The following is a 24,759-nucleotide window of genomic DNA, read 5'->3' on the forward strand; positions in this document are numbered from 1 at the left end:
TTTGTATTAAATTTCAGACAGTACTAATAACAGGCACACAGACAATTCTTTTGTTGTTTCCATGAGCTAAGGAAAGATAAGAGACATAGATACATACATACATACAGTTTCTGTATCTATCTATCAGCCATGGATTTAGCCACTAAGCTTCAACTCATAGACCTCAGTTCATCATTCCTCACCGGAACATCACTCTCCGATGCTCGGAAACCATCTTTCCGGCAACGTTTCCGGCCAGTTTTAACTCAAATACCGGCTCAATCCATCATGCCCACCAAGTGTTCGATGAAATGCGTAGCTGGGTTTAATGCTAGAAATACTAATTACACTAAAAACCCACCTAGATTATCAGCTGTAGCTGTTGATACAGCTGAAACAAGTGTGAAAGATGATATAGAATCGTTGTTTTCGAAGAATTCTTCTTCGGAGAATGTCGATTATAAACGGGGGAATAGACAATCTGGGAGTGGTGCTTCGAGTATTTCGTCTGGGGTTAGGTTAGAGAATGTGACTAAGGGTTATAAGGGTGTGACTGTGTTGAAGGATATTAGCTGGGAAGTTAAGAAAGGCGAAAAAGTAGGCTTAGTAGGTGTTAATGGCGCGGGGAAGACGACACAAATGAGGATTATTGCTGGGATGGAAGAACCTGATTCGGGGAATGTGATCAAGGCGAAATCGAATATGAGGATATCGTTTTTGAGTCAGGAGTTTGAGGTTTCGTTGAGTAGGACGGTGAAGGAAGAGTTTATGAGTGCGTTTAAGGAGGAGATGGAGATTGCAGGGAGGTTGGAGAAGGTGCAGAAGGCAATTGAGGGTTCTGTTGAGGATTTGGAGTTGATGGGGAGGTTGTTGGATGAGTTTGATTTGTTGCAGAGACGGGCGCAGGCTGTGGATTTGGATGTTGTGGATGTGAAGATTAGTAAGTTGATGACTGGACTTGGGTTTGCAGAGGAGGATTCAGATAGGTTGGTGGCGTCGTTTAGTGGTGGGTGGCAAATGAGAATGTCGCTTGGGAAGATTTTGCTTCAGGTTTGTGATTGTGTTTTTTATTGGTAAATTAATGTTTCATAAGTTAGGCTCCTTAGGTTGTAGAAGTTTGTGCTGTGTCCTTATTTGAGCTCTATAGACTATTACTATTGAGCAAAGTTGACTTGTGGTTATATTGACATGGTGTATATAAGGAATTTATGGTGGTAACTTATAAAACTATATTGAAACTTCCATCAAAGAATTTTTTTGCTTATAGGACTATGTGCATGCAATGTGGAGTTGTCTAGTTTTGAAAGTTTGGTCTGAATAGAGTGAGTGACTTTCTTGCAGCTAGTAACATTACATATCATTCATGTTCGATTGATGATTGAGCTAAATATGTTCTTTTTCAAATTTAGTGGAATTATAATTGTTATTGGATGTGTGTTAAACTACTGGTTGTCTGTAGTTGTTGATGTGCACACTTCAATTGCGCTTTCTATATTGAAAATTGTTTGTTAATTTGCTACATCTGTAATATGCATCATAAATAAGAGATCTGTTTTTGACTGGATAATACATAACATATGCAGGATCCAGATTTGTTACTTTTGGATGAACCTACCAATCATCTTGATCTTGACACCATTGAGTGGCTCGAAGGTTATCTGAATAAGCAGGACGTGCCCATGGTTATTATATCTCATGACAGGGCTTTCCTTGACCAATTATGCACAAAAATTGTTGAAACTGATATGGGTGTATCCAGAACTTTCATGGGGAATTATTCTGAATTTATTATCCAAAAGGCAGCATGGATTGAAGCTCAATTTGCAGCATGGGAGAAGCAACAGAAAGAAATTGAGCACACTAAAGGTTTAATAACCAGGCTAGGGGCAGGAGCAAATTCAGGACGTGCCTCATCCGCTGGAAAGGTACATTGGAGAGCTAATTTTCATTTCTACTTATTAATGGCCTGCTGCAAAAAATGGCTGAAGCCATGCAATTCATGAAGCAGTATTAGTATTTTGTAACCTTTCCGACATATATATCCTAAAGTGAGCTTGATTTCGATCTTGGCTTAACTTCGAATTATTATCAGAGGAGGGGAGGACCAAAAAACTATGCAGAACGACGAGTCTTCATCCATCTCAATAATTTACTTTAACAAGTATCTAGCCGAATACTTTCTGCATATATTATATGTATGCTAATATGTGTTTCTTGTGTGAAACAGAAGCTGGAAAAACTTCAGGATGAGGAACAGGTTGATAAGCCATTTATTAGGAAACAAATGAAGATCAGGTTCCCTGAGCGCGGAAGAAGTGGAAGAACAGTTGCAATGATCAAGAATCTTGAATTCAGCTACGGTGATCAGGTAATAAATTCTAAGCTCGCTTTTGAGAAAGAGCAGAACTGATAAGTACTAAATATTGGTATGTGTAACTTACTTGTGTGCTACTTACCTTGTTGATTGTTTAACCAGGTTCTCTTCAAGAATGCAAATTTAACAATTGAAAAAGGGGAGAAAGTTGCTATTCTTGGTCCCAATGGGTGTGGGAAAAGTACATTGCTTAAACTACTAATGGGATTAGCAGAGCCAACAAGAGGTGAAGTGTTGCTTGGAGAGCATAATGTGTTGCCAAACTATTTCGAGCAAAATCAGGCATGTACAAGTCAGCACCATTTTTATATGTGACCTTGTAGTCAGAGTAAATTTAGGTTTGTCAGTTGGCTGGGGTTCTTATACTATTACAAATAAAAATATATACTTATGTGAATAATCTATCAAATTTTCAGGCTGAAGCACTTGACCTAGATAAAACAGTGCTGGACACTGTAGCGGAAGTAGCAGAGGACTGGAGACTGGATGATATAAAGGGGCTTCTTGGACGTTGTAATTTCAAGGCTGATATGCTTGATAGGAAGGTCTCTCTTTTGAGTGGCGGTGAGAAGGTAATGATCTAGTTGTTTCTACTCTTTTTAAGCGGATTCATGTAATGTACTGGTCACCTTACCTTAATCGATTACGCTTAAGGAATTTTGTATTTTTTTTTTCTAAAATAATTCTTCATAAACTGTATTGAGTGTTTAGTCTTATTGCTATTAGCCATATTCATTTCTATCTGTATCTTTCTTCACATCTGTTATGCATGTCACCCAAGGTGAAGTTCCAGAAATTTACCAGGAGCAAGTTAATTGAATATGTTATATTAAACTACATATGACATCATATTATCATAATAAGAACGTCTGTTATGCGAAATAGCCAAACTTTTATTCTTGTCCTGTAAGCTGTTAAGAAGAGGTAAAGTGGTAAACTGGTGGTTAAGTTTTTTTTTAGAACTATTGTTTACTTGGTCATACATCATAGCCCTTATACGAGCATTTTTGTTTCATAAAAGTCATTATTAAGATTAGAAAGAGATGAAATGTAAGAACATCTATCTTATTGTGAGTGTATACAATATCTGTATGCGGTTGCACATAAACACTACAAGCCACAGAAGGCACCTGTGACATTTCTGTAGTACTTAACTTTGTTTAGTGTCTCTTACTCTAGATTACTATTGTTCAGCTGAATAAACCTGGAATCATATACATTTTCAGGCTCGCCTTTCCTTTTGCAAGTTCATGGTAACACCTTCTACATTGCTAGTTCTGGATGAACCCACCAATCACTTGGATATACCTACAAAAGAGATGCTTGAGGTTTGGTGATTGTTTGCTTTTCTGTGTGTGTGATTTAACATTTTGCCGTCTCACATATTATTATTTGTTTTTCCTTCCTAATTTTGTGGCTGTTCTTTAATATTAGGAGGCAATATCGGAGTATAAAGGAACTGTCATTACTGTTTCTCATGACCGATACTTTATAAAGCAAATAGTTAACAGAGTTTTAGAAGTGAAGGATGGAAATCTTCAAGACTATATGGGCGACTATAATGTAAGTCTGCATTGTAGCAGTTAATAATATATAATATTGAGCTTTAATGCCTACATAGCATACCATAGATGGAATGACCAGTTACATGTTTAGCATATGGGAAATTTCTCTGATCGTCTTTTATACAATATAGAATGTTTCATGCCGTTTCCTCCTCTTGTTGGTTCATTTTGTACTTCCATCTATCTGTGTGTCATCTTAGTCTGACCTCCTATGAAATACCACAGCAGAGATTTAGAACTCTTCACCACCTACCATAATTTTAAGCAGAAGTGTACTAAATATCTCTAGCCTTAATATATACATAATTCTTTGACTACTGTACCTCTTGTTTCCATTAGTGGTTCTGTATTTCAAGTCCACACATTCATATGTGAGTATACTAAATCTCATTACTAGTGGGGATGCTATTTACTAAATCGAGCAGACATTTGTTTCTGTATAGACTGGGACTGAGTTGGTTAAAATGTATTAAAAGTACAGTGAACTTGTTTCTGCTATATATTGCGATTTTGACTGACAAGAATTTCCATGTCACAGTATTATCTAGAGAAGAACCTAGATGCAAGGGAGAGGGAACTTGAACGGGAGGCTGAGCTTGAGGAAAAATCACCAAAAACAAAAGCCAAATCCAAAATGTCAAAGGTAAAATTACCTCCACTAGACATCTTTTTTTCCATGTTTGATGTATATAAGTTTAATGTGACAATAGTTGACAATTCTATGTACAAAATTACCAGGCTGAGAGGGAAGCTAGAAAGAAGCAGAAAGTGCAGGCATTTCAGCAGGCAAAACAGAAGTCCAAGGGAATGAAGAATGCTAAAAGGTGGAAATAACTGAATTGAGTTCGCCTTCGACCAACAGAACTGCTGATCGTCTGTATAAAATTCTAGGTGGCCCTGCGCGAGCTACCCTCGTTGATGTATATATAACACGTTTAGGAATATCTCAAATTAAATTGTAGAATAAAAGCTTGGATAAGGTATTACATATTCTTTGTATTGTCTGAAAATCATGCTACATGGTTTATGCAGTTTTAACACTGGAGGATTCTTGGGAAATATTAATTCATTCCAGTCTCCCCTGTATCTTGAATATTGATTCTTATAATTCAATGTTTTTGTTTTGTAGTACAGTTGGGAGTAGAGCATGTGACCAGTGATACATTCCAAACTTTCTTGTTCTGTTGTATTAGATTGGTTCTATGCAATTTTTAGATGCTGATTTTTTTGTCTTAGAATGGTTCTATGCAATTTTTAGATGCGGATTTTTTTGTCGAAAATATGCATTATCAATAATCGATTGCCAGAATCTCGAAAAATAACTTCAGTAAAATCTTGAATTAAATTTTTGTCTAATTCTGAAATCAGTAAAAAGTACCCTCTATTTTTTTTAATTTATTGCGTACTCCCTCTATATTTTTTATGGTTTTGACTGTTGCACACATTCTGATATATTTTGATCGGTTAATTAGAAATATAATTTTTAAAAATTATTTTTGTGAATTAAAATATAAGTAATCTACTTTTATTTACAAAAAAAAAATTTATAAATGATAATTTTAATTATGCGGTTAAAATACAAAATGTGTAAAAATTAAAACGATAAATTAAAAAAACAGGAGAGTATGTTTTAAACTTCGGTGCATCTTCAAAATCAGTTGATCCCCCAATCGAACCTGGACATTAATTCCAGTAAATAAATAAATTATTTTTATTAAAAAAATTGAAATTGTTCCTGTAAAGACAAGCATAATGTTAATTTTATTATTTGATGAGGCTCCAAATAACAGCAACTTCAACAATAACTTAATTTATACTCCTAAGTTAAATTTTGAAGAAATGAATTTCAAAATTATCTCCAACAAGCTCCTAAACACTTCTCAAAATATAAATATCTTCGAATGCTTTCTCAACAATAAGGAGTGATACTCCCTCTTAAATTAGTTAAATAATAATTTCTCTCTTCCCGTGTACTCAATATAATAAATTTTGTATATGTGTATATGTACTTAACTACTAAAAAATGAATAGAGATTGAGTTTAAGGAGGATAGTTGGAAAAAATGTGTAAAATTGGCTCCTAAATTGTTAAGAGCTAATTTATTTATATTATTTATAGAGAGAATGGGATGAGATTGTTGGAGTCGCTACGGAGTGTTTATAATTATTCAACTTTATTAGTTTAAGAGATAATTTTTTAATATATTTTGATTTGACGATATAAATAATTCCAGAAAAAAAAAAGAAATTGAAAAGCAAGTGTTTTTCATTCATCTCCCCCCAATACCGCAGCTGCCGGAATATAGCCGCCAAACAGCCAGCTCCATCAGGCCAGCCAGACTCCCCAAGGTACTCTCTCTCTCTCTCCCTCCCCCTCTCTCCCTCTCTCCCTCTCCCTCTCTCTCTCTCTCTCTCTCTCTCCCTCTCTCCCTCTCTCTCTCTCTCCCTCCCTTCTCTCCCTCCCCCCCCCCTCTCTCTCTCTCTCTCTCCCCCACCCTCTCCCTCTCTCTATGTGTGTTGTTGAATGGTGATTATATATTTCCTAATTGTGCTATGCAACTAAGTATAAAAATGTGATTTGTATACATTAATTAATCATGTACATCTCCAAGGCTAATAGCTAAAATGGTTAGCTAAATGATCATTATCTAAAAATTTGTTGAATCTATAAGAGGTTTTACTCCAGTGCTACTAGGTATAATGGTTAGCTATTTTCAATAAAATTATTTTTTTACTATGTATATATATATATATATATATGAAAATTTTATATGTTAAAATAATTTTAGTATATATTTAGTTAAATACAAGTGAAAATATAAATAATATATTTAATGAAAATATATTAAATATAATATCAATTTAATATTATTTCAATTGAAATATAATAACATATTTAAATATAATCAAACATAATTAATAAACATTACTTATATATATACAATATAAAATATATAATTATATTATATTATATTATTTCTATTTGTATTCATAAAATTTGCATTGTATATTAAAATAAATATAATAAAGTTTAAAATATTAAATATAAAATAAGAATTTTAATATATTTTGATTTATATATATATATATTAAGTGTAATATAAATATATGTATATATTAATATGCAGAGTAGGTTAAGTTTTAAATAAGGTATCAAAGCTGATGTGGATATTTTAGCTAATGGTTAGAGGATCAACAAATATAGAAGACGGGATGGAGGATATCTAAAATTATTGCTAACAAGTCTAATGGTTGGAGTGGTATACTTTTTAACTAATATCTAAATCATGTTGCCACCTAGACTTTTTACCTAACAGGTGAATATGGTTGGAGATGCTCTAACAGCTTGCATTTGAAACTAATCACATACATTTACTTTCTGCTTAAAAACATCTACATCTTTTTAGACTCTATTAATTTGAACTGTGTGTGTAAGTTTTGTTATTTAGTTGTTATATGTTTGCTAATTACCTTACTCAACTAATTTTTCGAAATGGAGTTTTTATCATTTTACTGGCATTACTTCACAATGTATAATTGCGTTCGAATTAAATTAAATCTTTCACCTTTTTATGTTCTTAGCTTAGCAAGATATGGAACAAGTTATTTTAGGCATGCCAGGACCGTGGGCTGATGATTTTTATGAAGCATCCGACCATTATACGACAAAATTTGGTGGACTTCCAGTAAGTAGTTTCATCTAATATGACAACTTATCGTGTTGTTAGTGGATGAATTGTTTGAAATACTTAAATTGTTATACTCTTTGCAGGATTGGCCCGTTCCAGATATGGCCATCCCACACAATTTGCGTGTGTGCACGTCATGTGGAACTAGTCTATTGCTAGTTGCGCAGGTTTGAATAATGGAAATTTATTCGTGTATTATTTTTGATGATATGGATTTCATTTCTTTACTTTCTCTATTGTTTTGAATTTAACTTTCAGATTTATGCTCCAGTATCAACTAAGACCTTGACAATTGAAGAACGTCAAATCTTTGTTTTTGGATGTACATCAGCAACATGCGCGGGCGACCCTGAAAGGTCTTTCAATATTATTTTTCTGAATTATAACCAAAGAATTTACTAACTCTTTTGACAATTATATATATATAAGGGAATGGGGCTAATAACCAGATAATCGTTATTAATAAATTTATTTTCTGATATATAGTTAAAGAGATATGAAATAGTCAATATCGGCAATTGTTTACCACACTTGTATCATTATCTTTGTACATTATGTTTCTTCTCCCCAAGTCAATTAATTATTTCTGATATATTTTGATTTCCCTCTCCAATGTCTGTAATCTCTCAGTAGGAACGTGTTTGTCATTAAAATGATTTGCTTTTCATTCCCAAATTTCTGTTGTTATATTTTATTTTCTCTATAACTTTGTTTCTATAAAAGAATGCACAATATGCCCTGTTGACTATAATTTATCCGAGCAGCTGGAAAGCTATACGTGTTCAAAGATGTAGCAGTAGGAGGACTTCAGAATCTTTTGGAGTAGAGGAAGTGCTCTTACCTGATGCTTCTTGTCAACCTTCAAATGCTGATTGGCGGGATGACTTTTGGTCCTTTGATGAAGGGAATGACGATGATGAAGATCTAGAGGAGTTAGGCAAGGCACTTTCTGAAGCTGCAAGCCTGGCTTCTCATTCTAAAAAGGAAAGCCTTCCTCATCACGACGAGGCAATAATAGATTCCTCATCCACTAATCAAACAATAAAATTAGCTTCCAAAGATACAACAGGTACATATTGTGCTTCATGGGAAAGAACTTGTAACTAGTAATTTTATCTTTCCAAAAAAATGTTATTCAACTATGTTATGTTTAAGTATGTACCTCTGTATGGTAGTTCTATGGTAGGTTATTACCAGTTGTTATCAGGTGACATGCAAGTGGTCTCTGGTTCCCATTATTGAGCTACAATTTAGTCAGGTATTACAATTACGCGAGGAAGAAGTTAAATTTACACTGCAGCCAAGAGTACAAAAATAACTTGATCTGAAATTTCATTGAACACAACTTTCTCAGCCGAGTAGACAATCACAAGAATTTATGACAATGTATGGTTCCAATACTTCCAAGCCTAAGCAGACTCGAGCATAATTCAGTGGTTTGGCTCATATCTAAGCATATACTTGGCAGCAAATTTTAATTTTTGAATCCCATAGAGGTGCATGTTAAAACCAAATACTGTGAAATTGTTTTTCCAAAGTAGGTCATATCTGTATATCTGGTTGAGATATGCCTGCTAAATTATCTTATCTTAGAACAAATTATTGTTATGATGCCTTTTTTTAGCGGTGGCAGGTGGCGACAGTGATTGTGTAAATGCTAGTTGTTGTAGGTATTGATATATCGTAAAATGCGAACATGATACATCTTGATTTGCAAGTTGTGGAAGGTATTGCAGGTGGGAATGCTGCCGCTAATGTAAACAATGGCGATGCTCTGGTTCAAGGTGGGTCAGCAAACAAATATATTAACTCTTCTGAGATAGCCACTAATGTGGATGATTAAAAGTGCGGTAATTAAGTAGTAGTTGAGTGTGATGGTTGTTTCAATTCTAGTGTATAAATCATGTGGTCAAACTATTTTGGCAGAAATGTTGAAGGGGATTTGTCCCTAATTTTGGCAGAAGTGTCATAATTGTTTGCGGCATGTTAGTATGGAATATAGGGCTTTATTATTTCTTTAATTGCTAACGTACATCACTGTTGATGTTGACAAAAAAAAGGGAAGATTCCTATTCGCGTTAATTCTCCCTTAATTCTCTGAAGGATTCAAACTAAGAATAGTTAACAGTGGAAGTAATGGAAAATGCCTGCATTCTTTTGTCACGTGATTATTTTTACTTGTTACAGCAGGATACTTGTAATTAATAGGAGTATTTACCAGTAACTTTGTTTTTTAATTTAAGTAGGCTACGGTTTCATCTTATAGTATAACTATGTTTACATCTGTTGCAGTTTTGCCTTGCTTTTATGTTTATATTCTTGAAGAGACAATCCAGAAAGATGTTGCCTCGGTTTGTTTGAGCTATACAGCACTTTCTATTAAGGACAACCAAGACTACCCTGATGACTCTGCATCACAAGAAATATGGGATCAGGAGGCGTATGAATATGATAGAGCTTTAAATGCTAGCAGGACATACCTGAAATTCAAGAAACGAATAGATGCACATCCAGAACAATGCTTCAGGTAAGGGAACTGAAGTACTACTATACGCATAGCAAGGCTAGCTTTTTAACATCTTTTGGTAGTTGAGTAAAATGTAACTCGCTAGAAGGTTAAATATAATAATTAGGTTGTCTAGAGCTTCACAGGATTTTGCAACCTACATGCTGCTACTACCAACTTTGTCGCTGTTGTTTTTAGAAATATATTGTTCCAAGTTGTATGACTTTTAGACTACATAATTGACTTTTGAAAGCTCACAAACATATGTAAGAAATAGTTAGCTTGTAATTTGCTTCCTGATTAGAAAAATAAAAAAACTTTGTTCCAGAGTTTTGAAATTAGTTGCTTTATATCAATCCGGTAAGAGTGTAAATTGGGTTACGATCATTTTGTCATCCTACGGGTTTTTAGTTTTTTGTAGACTGTGAGCGAGTCCATCTACTTCGTTACTATTTTTGTTTGTTTGCGAAGTTTACTTGTGCACTTGTAACAATATTCTATTGATCTCTGTACTTGCTTTAGATCTGTGAGTTCTATAAATCTGAACCTCATTATTGTCATCCTTTTTTTGGATTTTGATTAAGCTCAGTAACAGAAATTTAACTACTTCACACACATGCCCTCCGTGAGGCTCGAACCCTTGACCTCTATTACCAATACTACAATGCTAGAGAACATTTTTGTCATTTGGACTTTTAAAGGGATCTACAATTACCTCAGAAGTGTTAAGAACAAGACAGGATTAGAGTACTGTACATGGTGCCATTCTCATTAACCCTTTTTACACTTCATGCTACTAAACGTGCAGATATTCGTATGGTGGAAAGCCTCTACTGGCTGCTGAAGAGCTCAGAGATCCCGGAAGATGTGAGCTCTGTGGTGGATCCAGACACTACGAAATGCAGCTAATGCCTTCGCTATTATATTTCTTACAGCAAGCAACAACTAAACATAATTATACTTTAGAGAATTGGAACTGGATGACCCTACTTATATATACTTGTTCTGACGTAAGTTTCCAATATCATAATGCATTAGAATCACGACATATTCTGAGCATTGTTCATGCCAGTTTCCAGTTCATAAATTGTATATATGACCTTGAGTTTCTTCTTATCCTTAGAGTTGTTCGAATCCCGGGGAAGAAACTTCCAGAGTCGGTGAATGGATTGTAGCAAAAGAGGCTGTCATGCTGCAAGGGGAGTAGCATCTGTAGAGTTTTTCGATATACATATAAACCCTGAACATTGCAAACCAGGTAAGAAATTTTTTCACTTTCTGAGGAAAAGGATGTAAGCAGAGCAGCCGTTTGTATTATTCTATGTTACTTTGTGCGAGGTGTTCATTAGGGGGGGTGGGGAGGTTTGTGCAGATGAACACTCATTTTATGTTTCCCAGTGTAGTATTAGTGGTTTCATTTGTGTGTAATCTCATTTTTGACCCTTCTCTTTAAGTGCTATAAAAATTTAAGAACATGTAGATTAAATTTGAAGATCGTCTCGACTGTTGGAATATCTTGAAGATTGCTGCAAATTACTACTCTCTGGAATTGTGGAAATGAATCATTTTAATTGATGCTAAAATACTGGTATTGTAATTTAAAATGCAAAATCTCGTTTTCCAGCATTTTCCACCAAATCCTCCTGAATGTTCAGTAAGATTTATCTATTTTTTTCACTGTAATATGAAAATGTGAAAAAACTTTAAAATAAATATAAGTGATAAGTAGAAGAATACTTATAAATTAAATAAGTGTTTGGATAATTTTATTTATAAGTCATAATATTTTTTTCTTAAATAAACTAAAAAAAATAATTATTAAATATAATTATCTTAATTCCTGAATTTTAAGTTAGATTAACCTTTAAAAATATATTTTTTAAAACTGAGGTTAATAAATCAGCAAGAAATTAAAGTAAATTGAGAAAAAAATATGTCGTTAATAACATTTAACTTATTAGGTTATAAGTTATAAATTCAATTATAAGTTTGGTCGACAATTAACACCGTAAGTAAAAGTCAATTTTCGAATTTCAGGAAAAAAATATATATAGTCTCAGAAACTTTTATTCTTTGACACGTGGAAGTGCAGGATGAGGACACGTTACTAAAACTCGATGTAATAACCAATATAAAAAAACACATGCCTAATCATCTCATCACGACCCAGAACATTAATCTAGGATAAATACGGACAGCACTACAAACCCGGTACTATGTTTATTCATTAAATTCATGGTACGTGTTTGAAAAGTTCAGCTTTCAGTCCGCCTAGCTACACGATATATCCTCCACGTGTCCCCCCTTCTTTACACATCACCATCTTAGCAACATCTATCACAATCATCGTATTTTATCACAACACATGTACAGAAACATATTTTACAAATCTTCATGAAACATTTGCAAAAACAATCTGGTTATGGAAAAATCAAGGAGAAATGTTGTTGTGTTCATATTCTCGCTAATCATAATATTACCTCAGATAATGGCCTCCACAGGTGCAGTTGAGCAAGGAAAACAAAGCATCTCTGATAGATTTAGAGATGTGTATGGTATAGTTACAGCTTCCTCCATGTCTTCTTTGCACAAGCTTAAATCTCTCATCAATGATGTTCAGCAACAACTTTTCCCTCCCAATCTCGAGTACGTTTTCGATTTCTAGCCCACCACTGTTATTCATCTTTTTGCTTCTCGTAAAATTAGAGGTTCTTGAGGTTACCTCAGGGAACTTAACTAAAACGCTATCATATGAGTTACATGTTGAGTTATCGATGACTCTAAAATATTAAGGTGTTAGAGGAAGGTTTTAAACGGATCTATATTATATTCTAACATTAAAAGGAGAATTATTTTTGCCTTCTGCTTCCAATTACATCAGTTTGTTTGTAACGAACTTATCACTGTATGACAAAACTGTTACAGTAATAATATAAAATATTGAAAGGAGTCTTCACGACATGGTATCCGAGTTTAAGTTTTCGAGTGAGGGAAGTGGTGGGGACACCCGTGATTCACTTTTTATCCAAAAATGGGTTTTCGACTCATTGGAGTGTTAAAATAATAATATTAGATCATGAATATGGTCTTTTTAAATCCAGTTCATTTTAAATAATTGTTAATTATTTTTGGAAGTATATCGATTGGTTCAGCTATATATTGATACAAATATACATATAAAATCTGAGTTAGCCAGTAAAATTGTTAAACTGGGCGATTAATGATTAATTTGTTTTGTTTTTTAGAGCGTTTGTAAGTTGAGACAGTTTGTAGTGAAAAATGTGGGGTAAGTAATGAGAATGAGTTTCAGTTTCAGGCCAAAGATTGAAGAAGAAGTAGACGAAGAAGGGGCAAAAGAATGGATGAAAGAGGCGGTGAAGAAGAGTGTAGGATCGACCAAATCGACGGTGGAGGAGACCGCGAAATCAGCAGCTAGCGCGGTGGAGGATGTGGTGCACAAGACAAAGGAGAAGGTGTCAAAGAAGCATTGCACTGGAGATGCTTGTTCTCATGATGAGCTTTGAATTCTGAACAAATATGGAGATATGTCATTGAGTACACATGGACGTAGTTGGTGTTTTTGTGATTTATAACAAGTTTTAGGAGTTCAAAACATGTAAGGTTGATTCAAATGTTGTTGGTTGAATGTGATTTTGGATTGAGATGAGTTAGTCATAACATGTTTATGACAGAGCTTTGTGTAAAATTATAATATATTACTCCTCAATTTTTTTTATATGTTGTTTGATTTTATTGCACACAATTCCAAGCGTTTTGACTGTATATATAAAATAATATTTTTTAAAATTTTCTTTTTGTAAATTAAAATTTTAGTTATATATTTTTATTTAAAAAAAGAAAAAATTAAAAATTATTATTATAACTATGCGGTCAAAGCACTTAGAAGTGTGTGCATAAAAGTCAAACGTTATATAATAAAAAACAGAGAGAGTATTAGTATCACAAGATATAAGATTATAACCGATATAAATTATTAAACTAATTTGATTTTATAAACTAATTAATATCAATGATAGTATTACAAAATATTTAAATGTCAAGTAAATTTAAATAATTTATTGAAAAACTAATTATAGGATTAACGCGTACAACACTGGCAAAAAAAATATAGTATTGAAAAAAATATTTAGCAATGGAGCGTACGAAACTTGTAATTAATGAGTAAAAATACACAATTTTTTATTTAAAAGTTAACGTGCATCTCGGATCATACTTTAATGACAATATTATAATTAAATTTCGCTACTATAAAAGAAAATACAGGATGGAAAAATAGAAACAAGTCGTTATTGGTGATGGGAAAGGGGTCACATAAGTAATTTAGCATTTTATTATTTCCTGTTTAATAAAATAGCGAGCCTAGTAGTACTAACGACACACATGCGCTGAGCGAGAGAGAGGTCGAGAGAGAGAAAGAGAGCGAGAGAGAGAGGGAGAGAAGAGGAAAGAGAAGGATAGAGAGGGAGACGGAGGCTGATAGAGGGAGAAAACAGAAAATGATTATGTTTCTAAAAGAAAAATTGGAATTGATGGAAAAAAATAGAAAGATAATGGGGCTTCAGAAGAAATTTTGGCGGTTCAAGAAAATTGATGTTGCGCAAGTTGACGAGAATGATGCGGTTTAGGGGTAAGAAACGATCAACGAAGAGGATATTAAGTAGAGCGGCCAATCGGGTCGTGTCGTGTACTTTCGTGTCGTCTAGTTTCGTGTTTCGTGTACGTAAACATGAAACCTATATCTGACCCGAAATGATTTCGTGTCGTGTCGTGTACTTTCCGTGTACTTTTCGAGTATATTAAATTAAAAATTAATATAATAAATATATACATATCATATATAAAAAAATCTATTTAAACGTATAATTTAATGAAATATGGAGAGTGTATATATAAATATATATATTTTTACATAGTATTCTATAAAAACTTGTAAATGTTTATGTTATATTTATATTATATACATAAATATATGCATGTGTTATATATATTAATTTATAAATATATTTATTTCATGTAATTTCGTGTACCTAAATTGAAACCCATATCCGACACTAAATCTATCGTGTAATTTTGTATTAGTGTACATTCGTGTTTCGTGTACCAAAAATTAAAACCCATATTCGTATTTTTCGTGTCGTGTTCACGTGTCGTGTACCAAATTGCCCGCTCTAATTGTAAGGCAGCGTCAAATGACGAGATTGAGGAATGTTTGGAGGCTTTAGTGCCGTTTGGATAAATTTACTTATTAGTCAGAAGTTTTTTTACTTAAATGAATTAAAACAAATAATTATTAAATACAATTATCTTAGTTCATGAATCTTAAATTATAAAATATTTTAAAATTTATATTTTAAAATTAAAACTTTAGAAAAAAGTGAAAAAATGAAAATAAGTTGGAAAAAAGTACGTCACTGTCAACTTTTCACTTATCAGCTTATAAGTTGTGAATTCAAATTATAAGTTGGGTCGACAAATATTTATTAATAAGTTGTGACGAGCTTATAAGCCAAAAGTAGCTTATAAGGTGTAGGATTCACTTTCCACTCCTTATGGGAGGAGGGAGCACTTTTGATTGTTGAGGAATAAAAAAAAAGAGGGAGTACTACTAGTCGCATTATTCTTAAACTTAAACAGGAAATAATAAAATTCTAAATTACTTATGTGACCCTTTTCCCATCACCAATAACAACTTACGCCCCGATTGTTTTCTCAAATTTGAATCACCTCCTTTTTCTTTTCTTTGTTTATTCGATTTTATATTATCTAATTACGTAAATCAAACACAAATGAATGCTCATTTCTTTTTTCTTTTTTTATCTTTAGATATAACTGCATTTCACCCCTTTCGTTTTTATCAAAAATTCATTATTGTATACTTACTTTCTGAATTTGCAGTTCACATCACTTTTGTTTAAAATCCGATATAGCTTATGCACATTTCATTAAAAAATTATCAAATCCATGGAACATGTTTTTTTTTATAATTAGAAATTATTATTTTTGAACTTTTCTAATAATTACTTTTTTATGCGAAACTTCTAAATATACCGGGTATTTTTTTAATTATAACTCAACCAATTGATAAGAAACTTAAGACTTGATCCAAAGAGCCAGCAAAAGAAAGAGCAAGAGAGCTATAGCAAAATTAAACTTGTATCATTGATGATGAGAGTCGGTGAAAAAATCAGCAAGAAAAAACTAAAAAGTCCTTTAACACTGATTAATCTCATTGCATAATCGTTCAACAAGGAGCAAGATGACAGACAAATAATTTAATATTCGTACTTGTGTACAAGTTTAAGATAATAGGAACTTGCAACATATTCTGTAGAGAACACCTTTCATAAATAATCCTTTTCTTAAGACTATGTGACCAAAGACCAAATTCCGTTGTTTGCTCACCACGACACATTCTCCGCTGCAACATATTGTGTAAATACCCCATATCCAGGACTATGTTAAATTACGTAGAATCACCCAAAAGTCTGAAATATAATACTCTTTTGAGTTTTCATAATTTTTTGAAAACAACGAAATTCGAGATGGTAGTGTCATAGATGCTCTAAAATTCTAACAAAAGGGACAAAAATAAAGGAGTCCAAAGCAATAAATACCCTTGCAAAATGCCCGAACTTGTATTGAAACATACCTAAATAACTGAATTTCCAATGTATCTCGTAGGACCTCCTTCTTGGCCAGCACAGAGGAAGCTTTTAGGGCATGGTAGCATATTGTCCCAAAAATATCTTCTTCAGCTTCCGGGCCTTCAATACATGAAAGGATGAACATTTGACCTCATGCATTTAGCACAATCTTTGGGAGAAAAGCACAGGTAACAAACCTTATGCATACAGAGAATCAAATGCCATGCCAAGCAATATAAAGGTATCTGCAAGACGCCAAGACCCTGCACTCCAACACCAATAGGCCCTGTGCCTTTAATTTGACCTTGCTGTCTCAATTGGATACTAATTAACGTCAATGACCTTGTTAAGGTTGACCCTAACCAAGGTCCCAAAGGAAGCAACAGAACAAATGAGCCTAAGTTAGTAAAATCCCACTTCGATTACTAAATAAAATTATATTATTAGACTACCAGTAGAAACAGGCAACTATATAAACTAGACAAACCTCAGCTAATTTGTCAAGATCTAAATATCGATTTTGAGAACCTTGATTACCTGAAAGCTTTGATGCTTGAGATTCATCTGCTACACCCTGCAACATACAAAATTGGATACTAAACCAGGAACCGAAAAACAAGAAAACCAGCATCCCTTCATATTTCATATTGATGTCTCCATTATTCACCTTCTCTCTTACATATCAAGGTAGAGCAACTGATGTTGCATACAGCAGTTTCTTTTCGTCTTGTGTAAATTACCTCAGTATAGAAGTTGGAAGACTTAATTGTTACTCAGCTCAGTAATGAACTACAAAGCTTTAAGATGACTTGCTTGTTCTTAACTAAAACTAAGAATACCTAAAAAGATGCGATCATGCTAAAAAAAATTGTGGACAGTAGACAACAATGCATAACATTAAACCAAAGCAATATGAACCTGATCAATCTAACCGAAATTACCTGTCCATCCTTATTCCTCAAATCTAGAATATCATATATATATATATAAGAATGCCAAATACACAGCAAAAGCACCTACAACTTACCTAATTATTTTTTTCCCATAAACATAATATAACATAATCTAGAAGATCAAATACAACATGACTTAGGATATATACCTTTCCTTTTACCGCTTCCTTGATCAACGTAACGGGCAGTGTCACTGAAAGACGGAGCACTAGAAACAATTCCATTGGATGTGCCATTAGTTCGACGAGAAAACAGAGAAGATGCACAACAGTCAAGCCAAATGTCAAGTGCTTTAAATACAATGAGTTGACACTTTGGAAGTGAGTGCCGAAAGACGAAGTCAATGGGAAAGGCAGGGTACTCATGGTAACGAGATATGTATGGCCAAATTCAAATAAAGTGCTAGACAAAGATAAGAATGTAAATGCAGCCTTTCCGTCTAACTCTCAACTAAAGCAGAGACTAGCTCGCTGCGAGAACCATCTTTCTCTATAGATTTTATTATTTGTTATCATCAATATAAAAATTAAATTAAATATAATATAATAAATCAAACCGAATATACACAAGTAAACAATATTGCAAAACAATATATAGCTTAGGCTGAAGAATACACGGGGACTATTTTAATCAACTTTACAACTGTAATGTCATATATGTGTGTGTGTACTTTAGAAACTCATAATGGCTCATTTTACTGTCTTCCAGAGGAGATATGTTCTTTCAAGTAATGATAAGCAATCATCAGACGTTAATATCTGTACGCTTGGATCTAGCAGCAATGCTATACTCGTTAGTACTTGTCATTGCGAATCTTGGGATGCTGGTGTAATTGGTGTCGGGGGTTGACATGGGCTGCTGAGGATAAAGCGAAGGCGGAGGTGTAAGATTTCGCTGTGCTGGAAGTGGTGGGAGTACATTGTACTTGTAAGGGTCACCTACGACACTGCAATTAAAAATACACGTAATAAATAATTAACAAGTGTCATACAAACAGGACCATAATATATGCTAAAAATCTTAAATGTTACAAGAACATATCATAATCGCATAAATATGAGAACTTCACAAATCACAAAATGTATAATAATACCCCCTACACGAATGTAATATCTAGCACATTAAGCAAATATTAAATTGACTACTCTAATAATTTAAAGAATAAATATTACAAGATAACATATACGGCCGTGTAAATGAGCTGAAATATTATGTATACACAGAGAGGGAGCTATAGAAGGGCTCCCCTGGGCTTAAGCCCAGGATGATTTTAAGAAAATAATTTAGTAGTTATACTTATTTATATATTTCATCGCCCAACTTTTATTTGATATCTAGTGACCAAATAAGTACTATCAAACGGTTAAATACCTTACTACTTATTATTACTGCTTCCGTTGCAAATATTTTACTGGTGAAACTTGGCTAGTGACTTGTCAAGGCCCCCTTAATTGAATTTTTAGTTCTGTCCCTGTGTATATATCTAATATTGTGTGAGCCCGTGGGTGGCAATATTGGTACTGAATTAATTAATTACCCGGTGATTGGGTGCATATACAACAAAGCTATATCACAGATATTGTACATGCAAAATCTTAAACCTATTCTAGTCATCAAAAGATTTGGTAACATGCAATAAAAATATATAAAAAACAAATAAACATAACTATATATAATATATGCATGTATGTATATACAGAAATTTAATCAAATTAAATAAAAATATGTAAAATATATGAAGACAGACGCACACCATATATTTACTACTTTGTAGTTTATAAGCACACACCTCGGCATGCACAGTTATGACATATAAGTTTTTATTAAAGGAGCAGTTTCATTTTTTTTAGAATTATATCAACAAGAAATCAGAATGCTAAATACTTCAAGCATGCAAGTCGATCTACGTAAATACATTTTTTATAATTCAGTTTTGTATTTGTTTCTGGCTTTCTATAATTACTTGGAAATCATTTGAAACTTGTGCAAGTGTAGAACTCAGCTATTAGAAGTCATTACCCTAAAGAAGATAACGAAGACACACTTGTCTTCAACAAATTACTCATGATGCGTCTACAACAAATTACGGATACCCTCTTCATGAAGAAAGGGAACTTTTTATTAATAAATATTACTTCCTCATTTTTAATTTGAACATCAACCAATGTAGACAACAGTAGTCTAAAATCCTCATAATTAGTCATACATGCAACACAGCAAAGATCTGTCTAAGATTTTAATACAACGGCATTACCCGTCCTATTCCATTTTAGAAAACTAGAATAATGATGGATTACCATAAAAGTTACTTCAAGGAATGAATACTGGTATAAAGGGTTCTCATAAAACAAGCTCGAAGATTTTTAGATTATAACAGGGTAAGGTTTAGAATGTAAATCCTTTGTCTTTCCCATAGTATTATTAAAATTTCATTTCCGTAAAAAAGAATTGAAGTAATCATGTTGCTTCCTTACAGTCGAGAGTTTTTAAAGCCAACTTTCATGGAAGAGGAAGGTTAACGTCATCACAGGAAAAATGAACATATAATTGAGTATGCAACAATGTATTCTCAATGGTAGTCGCAGCAAATATTCACATTTATTTGTGAACTAAATTTAAATTAATGTGCTTTTCTTTTGGAGGAGAAGTTTGATTTTCTTACAGACAAAATCTAATTCAAGCAACTAGTACACTTACAGACACAAATCCAGCAACAACGGAAAGAAGTGGTACCTTGTACTTTTGTATAACTGATCTTCGTCACTCATAATTTCACCAGACAACGATAAATTCTTTACTGGGATAGACCATGGGCTTGCCGCTGAGATTTCATCTGCAAAGTATCTCCTCCTGATCAACTGGAAAGGGACATTAAATGAACATTAAAATTATATACTAATTCAGTCATTAAGGGTCCATTCCACGTAAGGAGGAAAAGACAGACCATCCAAAAGAACTTCATCACGGCTTCCTTGTCATATCGTGCTTCCTTGGCAGCCTATTATGTTTAACCAATTCAAGATTTTAGACATAACATAGAGAAAAAGTATCAATAGGGAAAAAAGGGGTAATCAGCAGAACTTATCTAGCTGTGCAAGATGAATGATCTTTCCATCTATATATATAACATCTCACCAAAGAAAACTCCATGTAGTAGCGAATGTTATAACATTTACGATTAAAGTAAAAAAAATGCAGCAAAACAATATCCAACTCTGGAAGATTTTTTTTTAAATTCGATATATGACCAAATCAAATAAACCAACGGCGCTGTCATGTATTAAAAATTTACAGTTCTGTTTCTCTCTAAAATAACAAACTAGATACCTAGGAAATTCAGTTATGCATGAAATCCTAATGCATCCATTAACATATACAGATTACAATAGCAACTAGTAATCGCCATAATATTTTAAGAAACCTTGGTTAATCATAATTGAGGGAGGACTAAGTAATTCTAGTTCAGTTGGGGGTCGTCAGGATGAATATAACAAATTTAATTCTTTAGGGGCTTGGCAAAACCCACATATACATCCTCCCTGTTTAAAAATAGATGTAGACACGCAAAAGCTGATACATGGCTCAAATCCAAGCTGAGAAAGATTGGGGATAAACACATTAAAAAAAATTAAATCTAATAGTTCCATAATACTATCTGCAAGCCAGAGAAAATATAAATAGAAGTGTTTGCAGAAATATATTGAATTCATGTAAAACAGTGCACTGGCATCACTTTGAACATTTCAGAGGAGCACATGTTTCGGATAAAAGACCTTGACCAACAATAAAAACCAACATAGTATGATACATATAGTTTATTATTTTGTTATTTACATTTACTTTTTCAAATTAAATTGTCGCTCACGTCAAATCTTACCGCTATAAGGCCTCCACCACTAGGAAAACTCTCAGTTATCGGAAGTTCATCACTTGATGAAAGCAGACCCTGCTTCTCTACCCATTGTCGAGCAACGTCAACAAGATTGCCACTGCTTCCTCTTGTACCTTCTTTTGCAGCAATATCTGCTTTATTACCGATGACAATGTATGGAACAGGAAGGCCACCAGGACCTCCAGAACTTAGTGGAGCTGAAAATGTCCCATTTGCTGCAATCTCGACAGCCCAACTCTGCAGACTTGTTTTTGTCCTTCTCTGGGAAAGATCATGAACAAAAATTACACCTGCCATTAAGTTTCAGTTGAACTATTAAGATAAGCATGAATCCCGCAGTTTGCCTAACATAATACTAATTAGCATATCTTTGAACAGGTAATCAGGTTCCCATAGTTTTACAAGCAAGAAGGTTCCCCTCCTACCATTGATCTGTGAATAAAAAAGAGACCGGCAGTCTTTGTATCGCTCATGTCCAGACACATCCCAAAGTTCAACAAAAAAGTCTCTCTCAGCATCACCATTTGAAGAGCTACTAGAAGTTCCATAAGTAGTATGCTGGATATCAGAACCAATAAGAATTCAACAAAAGCTAAATGAGTCCAAATTTGTACGAAATGAATTAATAATGACTTACTTTAACCCCAACATTACAGCCAATTGTTTGAGGAGGACGTGCAAATGAAGAACCTTTCGTAATGAGATGAACAAGAGAAGTTTTCCCCACACCTACCAGGAAGAAAAATATTTATATGCAGACCAAATAATTTACTATGGTTGAAAGCATCTCAATGGACTGCAGCTGTCATCATACAACAATAAAACAAAGTTTCAGTTCCGTTACACACTTCTAGGACAGTAAAGACGATGAGCAAAAACGGAACCTTAACATGCACCAAAAACTTCACCATTAATTTTAAGTTTGGCAATGTAACTGGTTCGGTTTTGGTACCAATTAAAAACCGAACCACACTGATTTAAAACCTGGGCTTCCTACATGTCAAGAAATAACTCCCATAATTATTTCCAAATCTTGATTTTACAGATTTATTTTCAATTATTATATTTACCTCAGATGGTATGATTACAAATGCTAATGGCACACTGATGAATTTATAATATTTAACTTGACGATATAGTGCTATTTCAAATCGTCACCAATTCTGCTCTCTATCATGGAGAAAAAACTAGTCTTATTGGAACCATTGTCATATAGTAGTATCAGATAATTGCAAATACAATTATCGTTCTCTGACAGGAAGTAAAATCCTGTGTCTGCTTATGGTGACAATTTACTTAATATCATTGCTCTATAATTGGATTTAAAGTACCTCTCCTAACTTTCAGATTACAATTATAAAAAACAATACTAAAAACTCAGTGCAGCTACTCTTAAAGAACTAAGAACAAAACGCAATGAAAACAGAAGTACCTGAGTCACCCACAACAAGAACCCGAAACCTGCCCACAAGGCGGCACACTAGTCTGTTCTTTGATCTCCCTTTCACTTCCCCTCTTCCAGAACATAACTTCTTTTCAATCCTCACACCTCTCTCTCTCTCTCTCTTCCCCCCTCCCTCTCCTCTCCCCCTCTCTCTCTCCCTCTCTCTCTCTCCCTCTCCCTCCTCTCTCTCTCTCTCTCACAACACACACACACAAGCTTAAAAAACTGTAAGCCCTCTCTCTATATCTCTCTCACACACACACAAGCTAAAAAAACCCTTGTTAGAAGCTCTCTCTCTCTCTCTCAAATACACACCCACAAACTTGTCACAACTACACTGATCAATCAAATTCACAGTAAACACCAAAACAGAAAAGACCCAAAAAGAAACCAAGAATGAACAGTACATAAAAAAACACTAATAACCCAACAGATCTAACACTAAATATCAACTGGGTCACCCCAAGTCCAATTTTTAACTAAACAAAAATAACAAGTGACTGCTAATTAATCTATACAAGTTACACACATAATGAATATATATCTAATATCACTTAGCAATGCATTCTTTAAGAAAAACAAAAGGTGGTTAGAAGTGACAGTGATCAGAAGAAGCCAAGATTCAAGATTGTGAATGACGGTGATCAACATATTCACCACTGACGGTTTACAGTAAAACAGTAAATAAAAATTAAGTATTTTTTGGTATAAATATTATTTAGATTTTTTTTATGGATGATAGATTTTAGGGGCTTTTTTGAAAAATATCAAATTTCAAAATTCTTTTTTTAAAAAAAATACTGTAAATTTTTTATTTGAAAATGAGATTTTTCAAAAAAAAATTACAAACATACGATTTTTGTACAATTAGATTCAATCTCGACGGATTTCAGTCATAAATTGTAACAAAAAAAAACTCGACGAAACTAATTGTATATCTGTTTGATTTTGGTTACATCATTTTTTTGCAAAAATTTTCAGAATATAGTAAAATTATAAAAAGTCCTAGAAAAAAATGTTTTTTTATAATTTCTCTAGATTATATTATTTTTTATGTTTGTACTTTTAGTTCGAAGTTTGAGTAGATTAGGCATACAAAGTCTCAAACTAAATTACAAATTTAAATTTAATTTAAATTTTATATAATTGGGATTCTGGACATAAAATTTATAAATTATCGTAATTGAAGATATTTATACATCAAAATTTATTTGACAAGGAATTAAGTACAAATTTTGTCAAGTATAATTGTTTAAGAAATACTATTTAATAAATAAATTGATTTCATTTGTATATTCGTGATACACTTGTCAATGGATTGAAGTTTCGATCTGATCTGGTCCGATTCGAGACTTAATACTTAATAGGTGGATATAGTGTTCGTTTGGTAAATTTTTTAAATAAGTAACTTATTATTTAAAATAAATAACTAACTTATAAATGATAAATAAATAAATACTTATAAGTAACATAATAATTGGATAATTTACTTATATGTATGGACTAAATAATTAGTTTTAAATATAATATCTTTTTTCAAAATATAATTATCTTTCATTATTTTTTGATTATTAACATTTACAAATATATATTTTGAAAACTAATTTAATTAAAAATTAAAAATCAAATAATTTGAAAGAAAAGTACGTTATTGCTAAACACTCACTATCGGCTTATAATGTAAATTTGACTT

At 33.1% G+C, this 24,759-nt stretch overlaps 4 protein-coding genes and 1 pseudogene across 10 annotated transcripts; 3 read left to right on the forward strand and 2 right to left on the reverse strand.

The window, feature by feature from the left end:
• The first annotated feature begins 25 nt into the window (after window positions 1-25).
• Window positions 26-5,051, forward strand: LOC141701918 (ABC transporter F family member 5-like). The gene is made up of 9 exons (XM_074505546.1): window positions 26-1,029; window positions 1,563-1,904; window positions 2,207-2,347; window positions 2,456-2,635; window positions 2,770-2,925; window positions 3,580-3,681; window positions 3,788-3,916; window positions 4,457-4,561; window positions 4,657-5,051. The coding sequence occupies exons 1-9, from the start codon at window positions 130-132 to the stop codon at window positions 4,750-4,752; spliced, it is 2,151 nt and encodes a 716-aa protein (XP_074361647.1). The 5' UTR covers window positions 26-129; the 3' UTR covers window positions 4,753-5,051.
• An 840-nt stretch (window positions 5,052-5,891) lies between these two features.
• On the forward strand, window positions 5,892-11,607 carry LOC141701922 (uncharacterized). 2 transcript variants are annotated; one of them, XM_074505550.1, is made up of 9 exons: window positions 5,892-6,266; window positions 7,500-7,603; window positions 7,690-7,773; window positions 7,865-7,962; window positions 8,371-8,675; window positions 9,334-9,390; window positions 9,899-10,133; window positions 10,921-11,122; window positions 11,236-11,607. In XM_074505550.1, the coding sequence occupies exons 2-9, from the start codon at window positions 7,511-7,513 to the stop codon at window positions 11,317-11,319; spliced, it is 1,158 nt and encodes a 385-aa protein (XP_074361651.1). In that variant the 5' UTR covers window positions 5,892-6,266; window positions 7,500-7,510; the 3' UTR covers window positions 11,320-11,607. The 2 variants fall into 2 exon arrangements, with proteins under 2 accessions (XP_074361651.1, XP_074361652.1); XM_074505551.1 differs by having other exon boundaries at window positions 5,896-6,266; window positions 9,343-9,390.
• Window positions 11,608-12,280: 673 nt separating this feature from the next.
• On the forward strand, window positions 12,281-13,793 carry LOC141701919 (uncharacterized). Of its 2 annotated transcripts, none has more exons than XM_074505548.1 (2): window positions 12,281-12,758; window positions 13,429-13,793. In XM_074505548.1, the coding sequence occupies exons 1-2, from the start codon at window positions 12,535-12,537 to the stop codon at window positions 13,634-13,636; spliced, it is 432 nt and encodes a 143-aa protein (XP_074361649.1). In that variant the 5' UTR covers window positions 12,281-12,534; the 3' UTR covers window positions 13,637-13,793. The 2 variants fall into 2 exon arrangements, with proteins under 2 accessions (XP_074361649.1, XP_074361648.1); XM_074505547.1 differs by having other exon boundaries at window positions 13,423-13,768.
• A 2,517-nt stretch (window positions 13,794-16,310) lies between these two features.
• Window positions 16,311-18,116, reverse strand: LOC141701924 (uncharacterized). Of its 5 annotated transcripts, none has more exons than XR_012566937.1 (5): window positions 17,880-18,116; window positions 17,315-17,351; window positions 16,975-17,135; window positions 16,783-16,897; window positions 16,311-16,551 (listed from the first exon to the last, which is right to left on the reverse strand). XR_012566937.1 is itself a non-coding variant. In XM_074505553.1 (4 exons), exons 1-4 carry the CDS (start codon window positions 18,093-18,095, stop codon window positions 16,847-16,849), a joined length of 465 nt encoding a protein of 154 aa, XP_074361654.1. In that variant the 5' UTR covers window positions 18,096-18,116; the 3' UTR covers window positions 16,657-16,846. The 5 variants fall into 5 exon arrangements, 2 of the variants coding, with proteins under 2 accessions (XP_074361654.1, XP_074361653.1); XR_012566936.1 differs by having other exon boundaries at window positions 16,311-16,618; XR_012566935.1 differs by having other exon boundaries at window positions 16,311-16,618; window positions 16,783-17,135.
• Window positions 18,117-18,250: 134 nt separating this feature from the next.
• Window positions 18,251-23,149, reverse strand: LOC141701923 (small GTPase LIP1-like; annotated as a pseudogene).
• Window positions 23,150-24,759: the final 1,610 nt, after the last annotated feature.

The sequence above is a fragment of the Apium graveolens genome, unplaced genomic scaffold (assembly GCF_009905375.1).
Source record: "Apium graveolens cultivar Ventura unplaced genomic scaffold, ASM990537v1 ctg447, whole genome shotgun sequence".
In the NCBI taxonomy this organism is placed as follows: Eukaryota; Viridiplantae; Streptophyta; class Magnoliopsida; order Apiales; family Apiaceae; genus Apium; species Apium graveolens.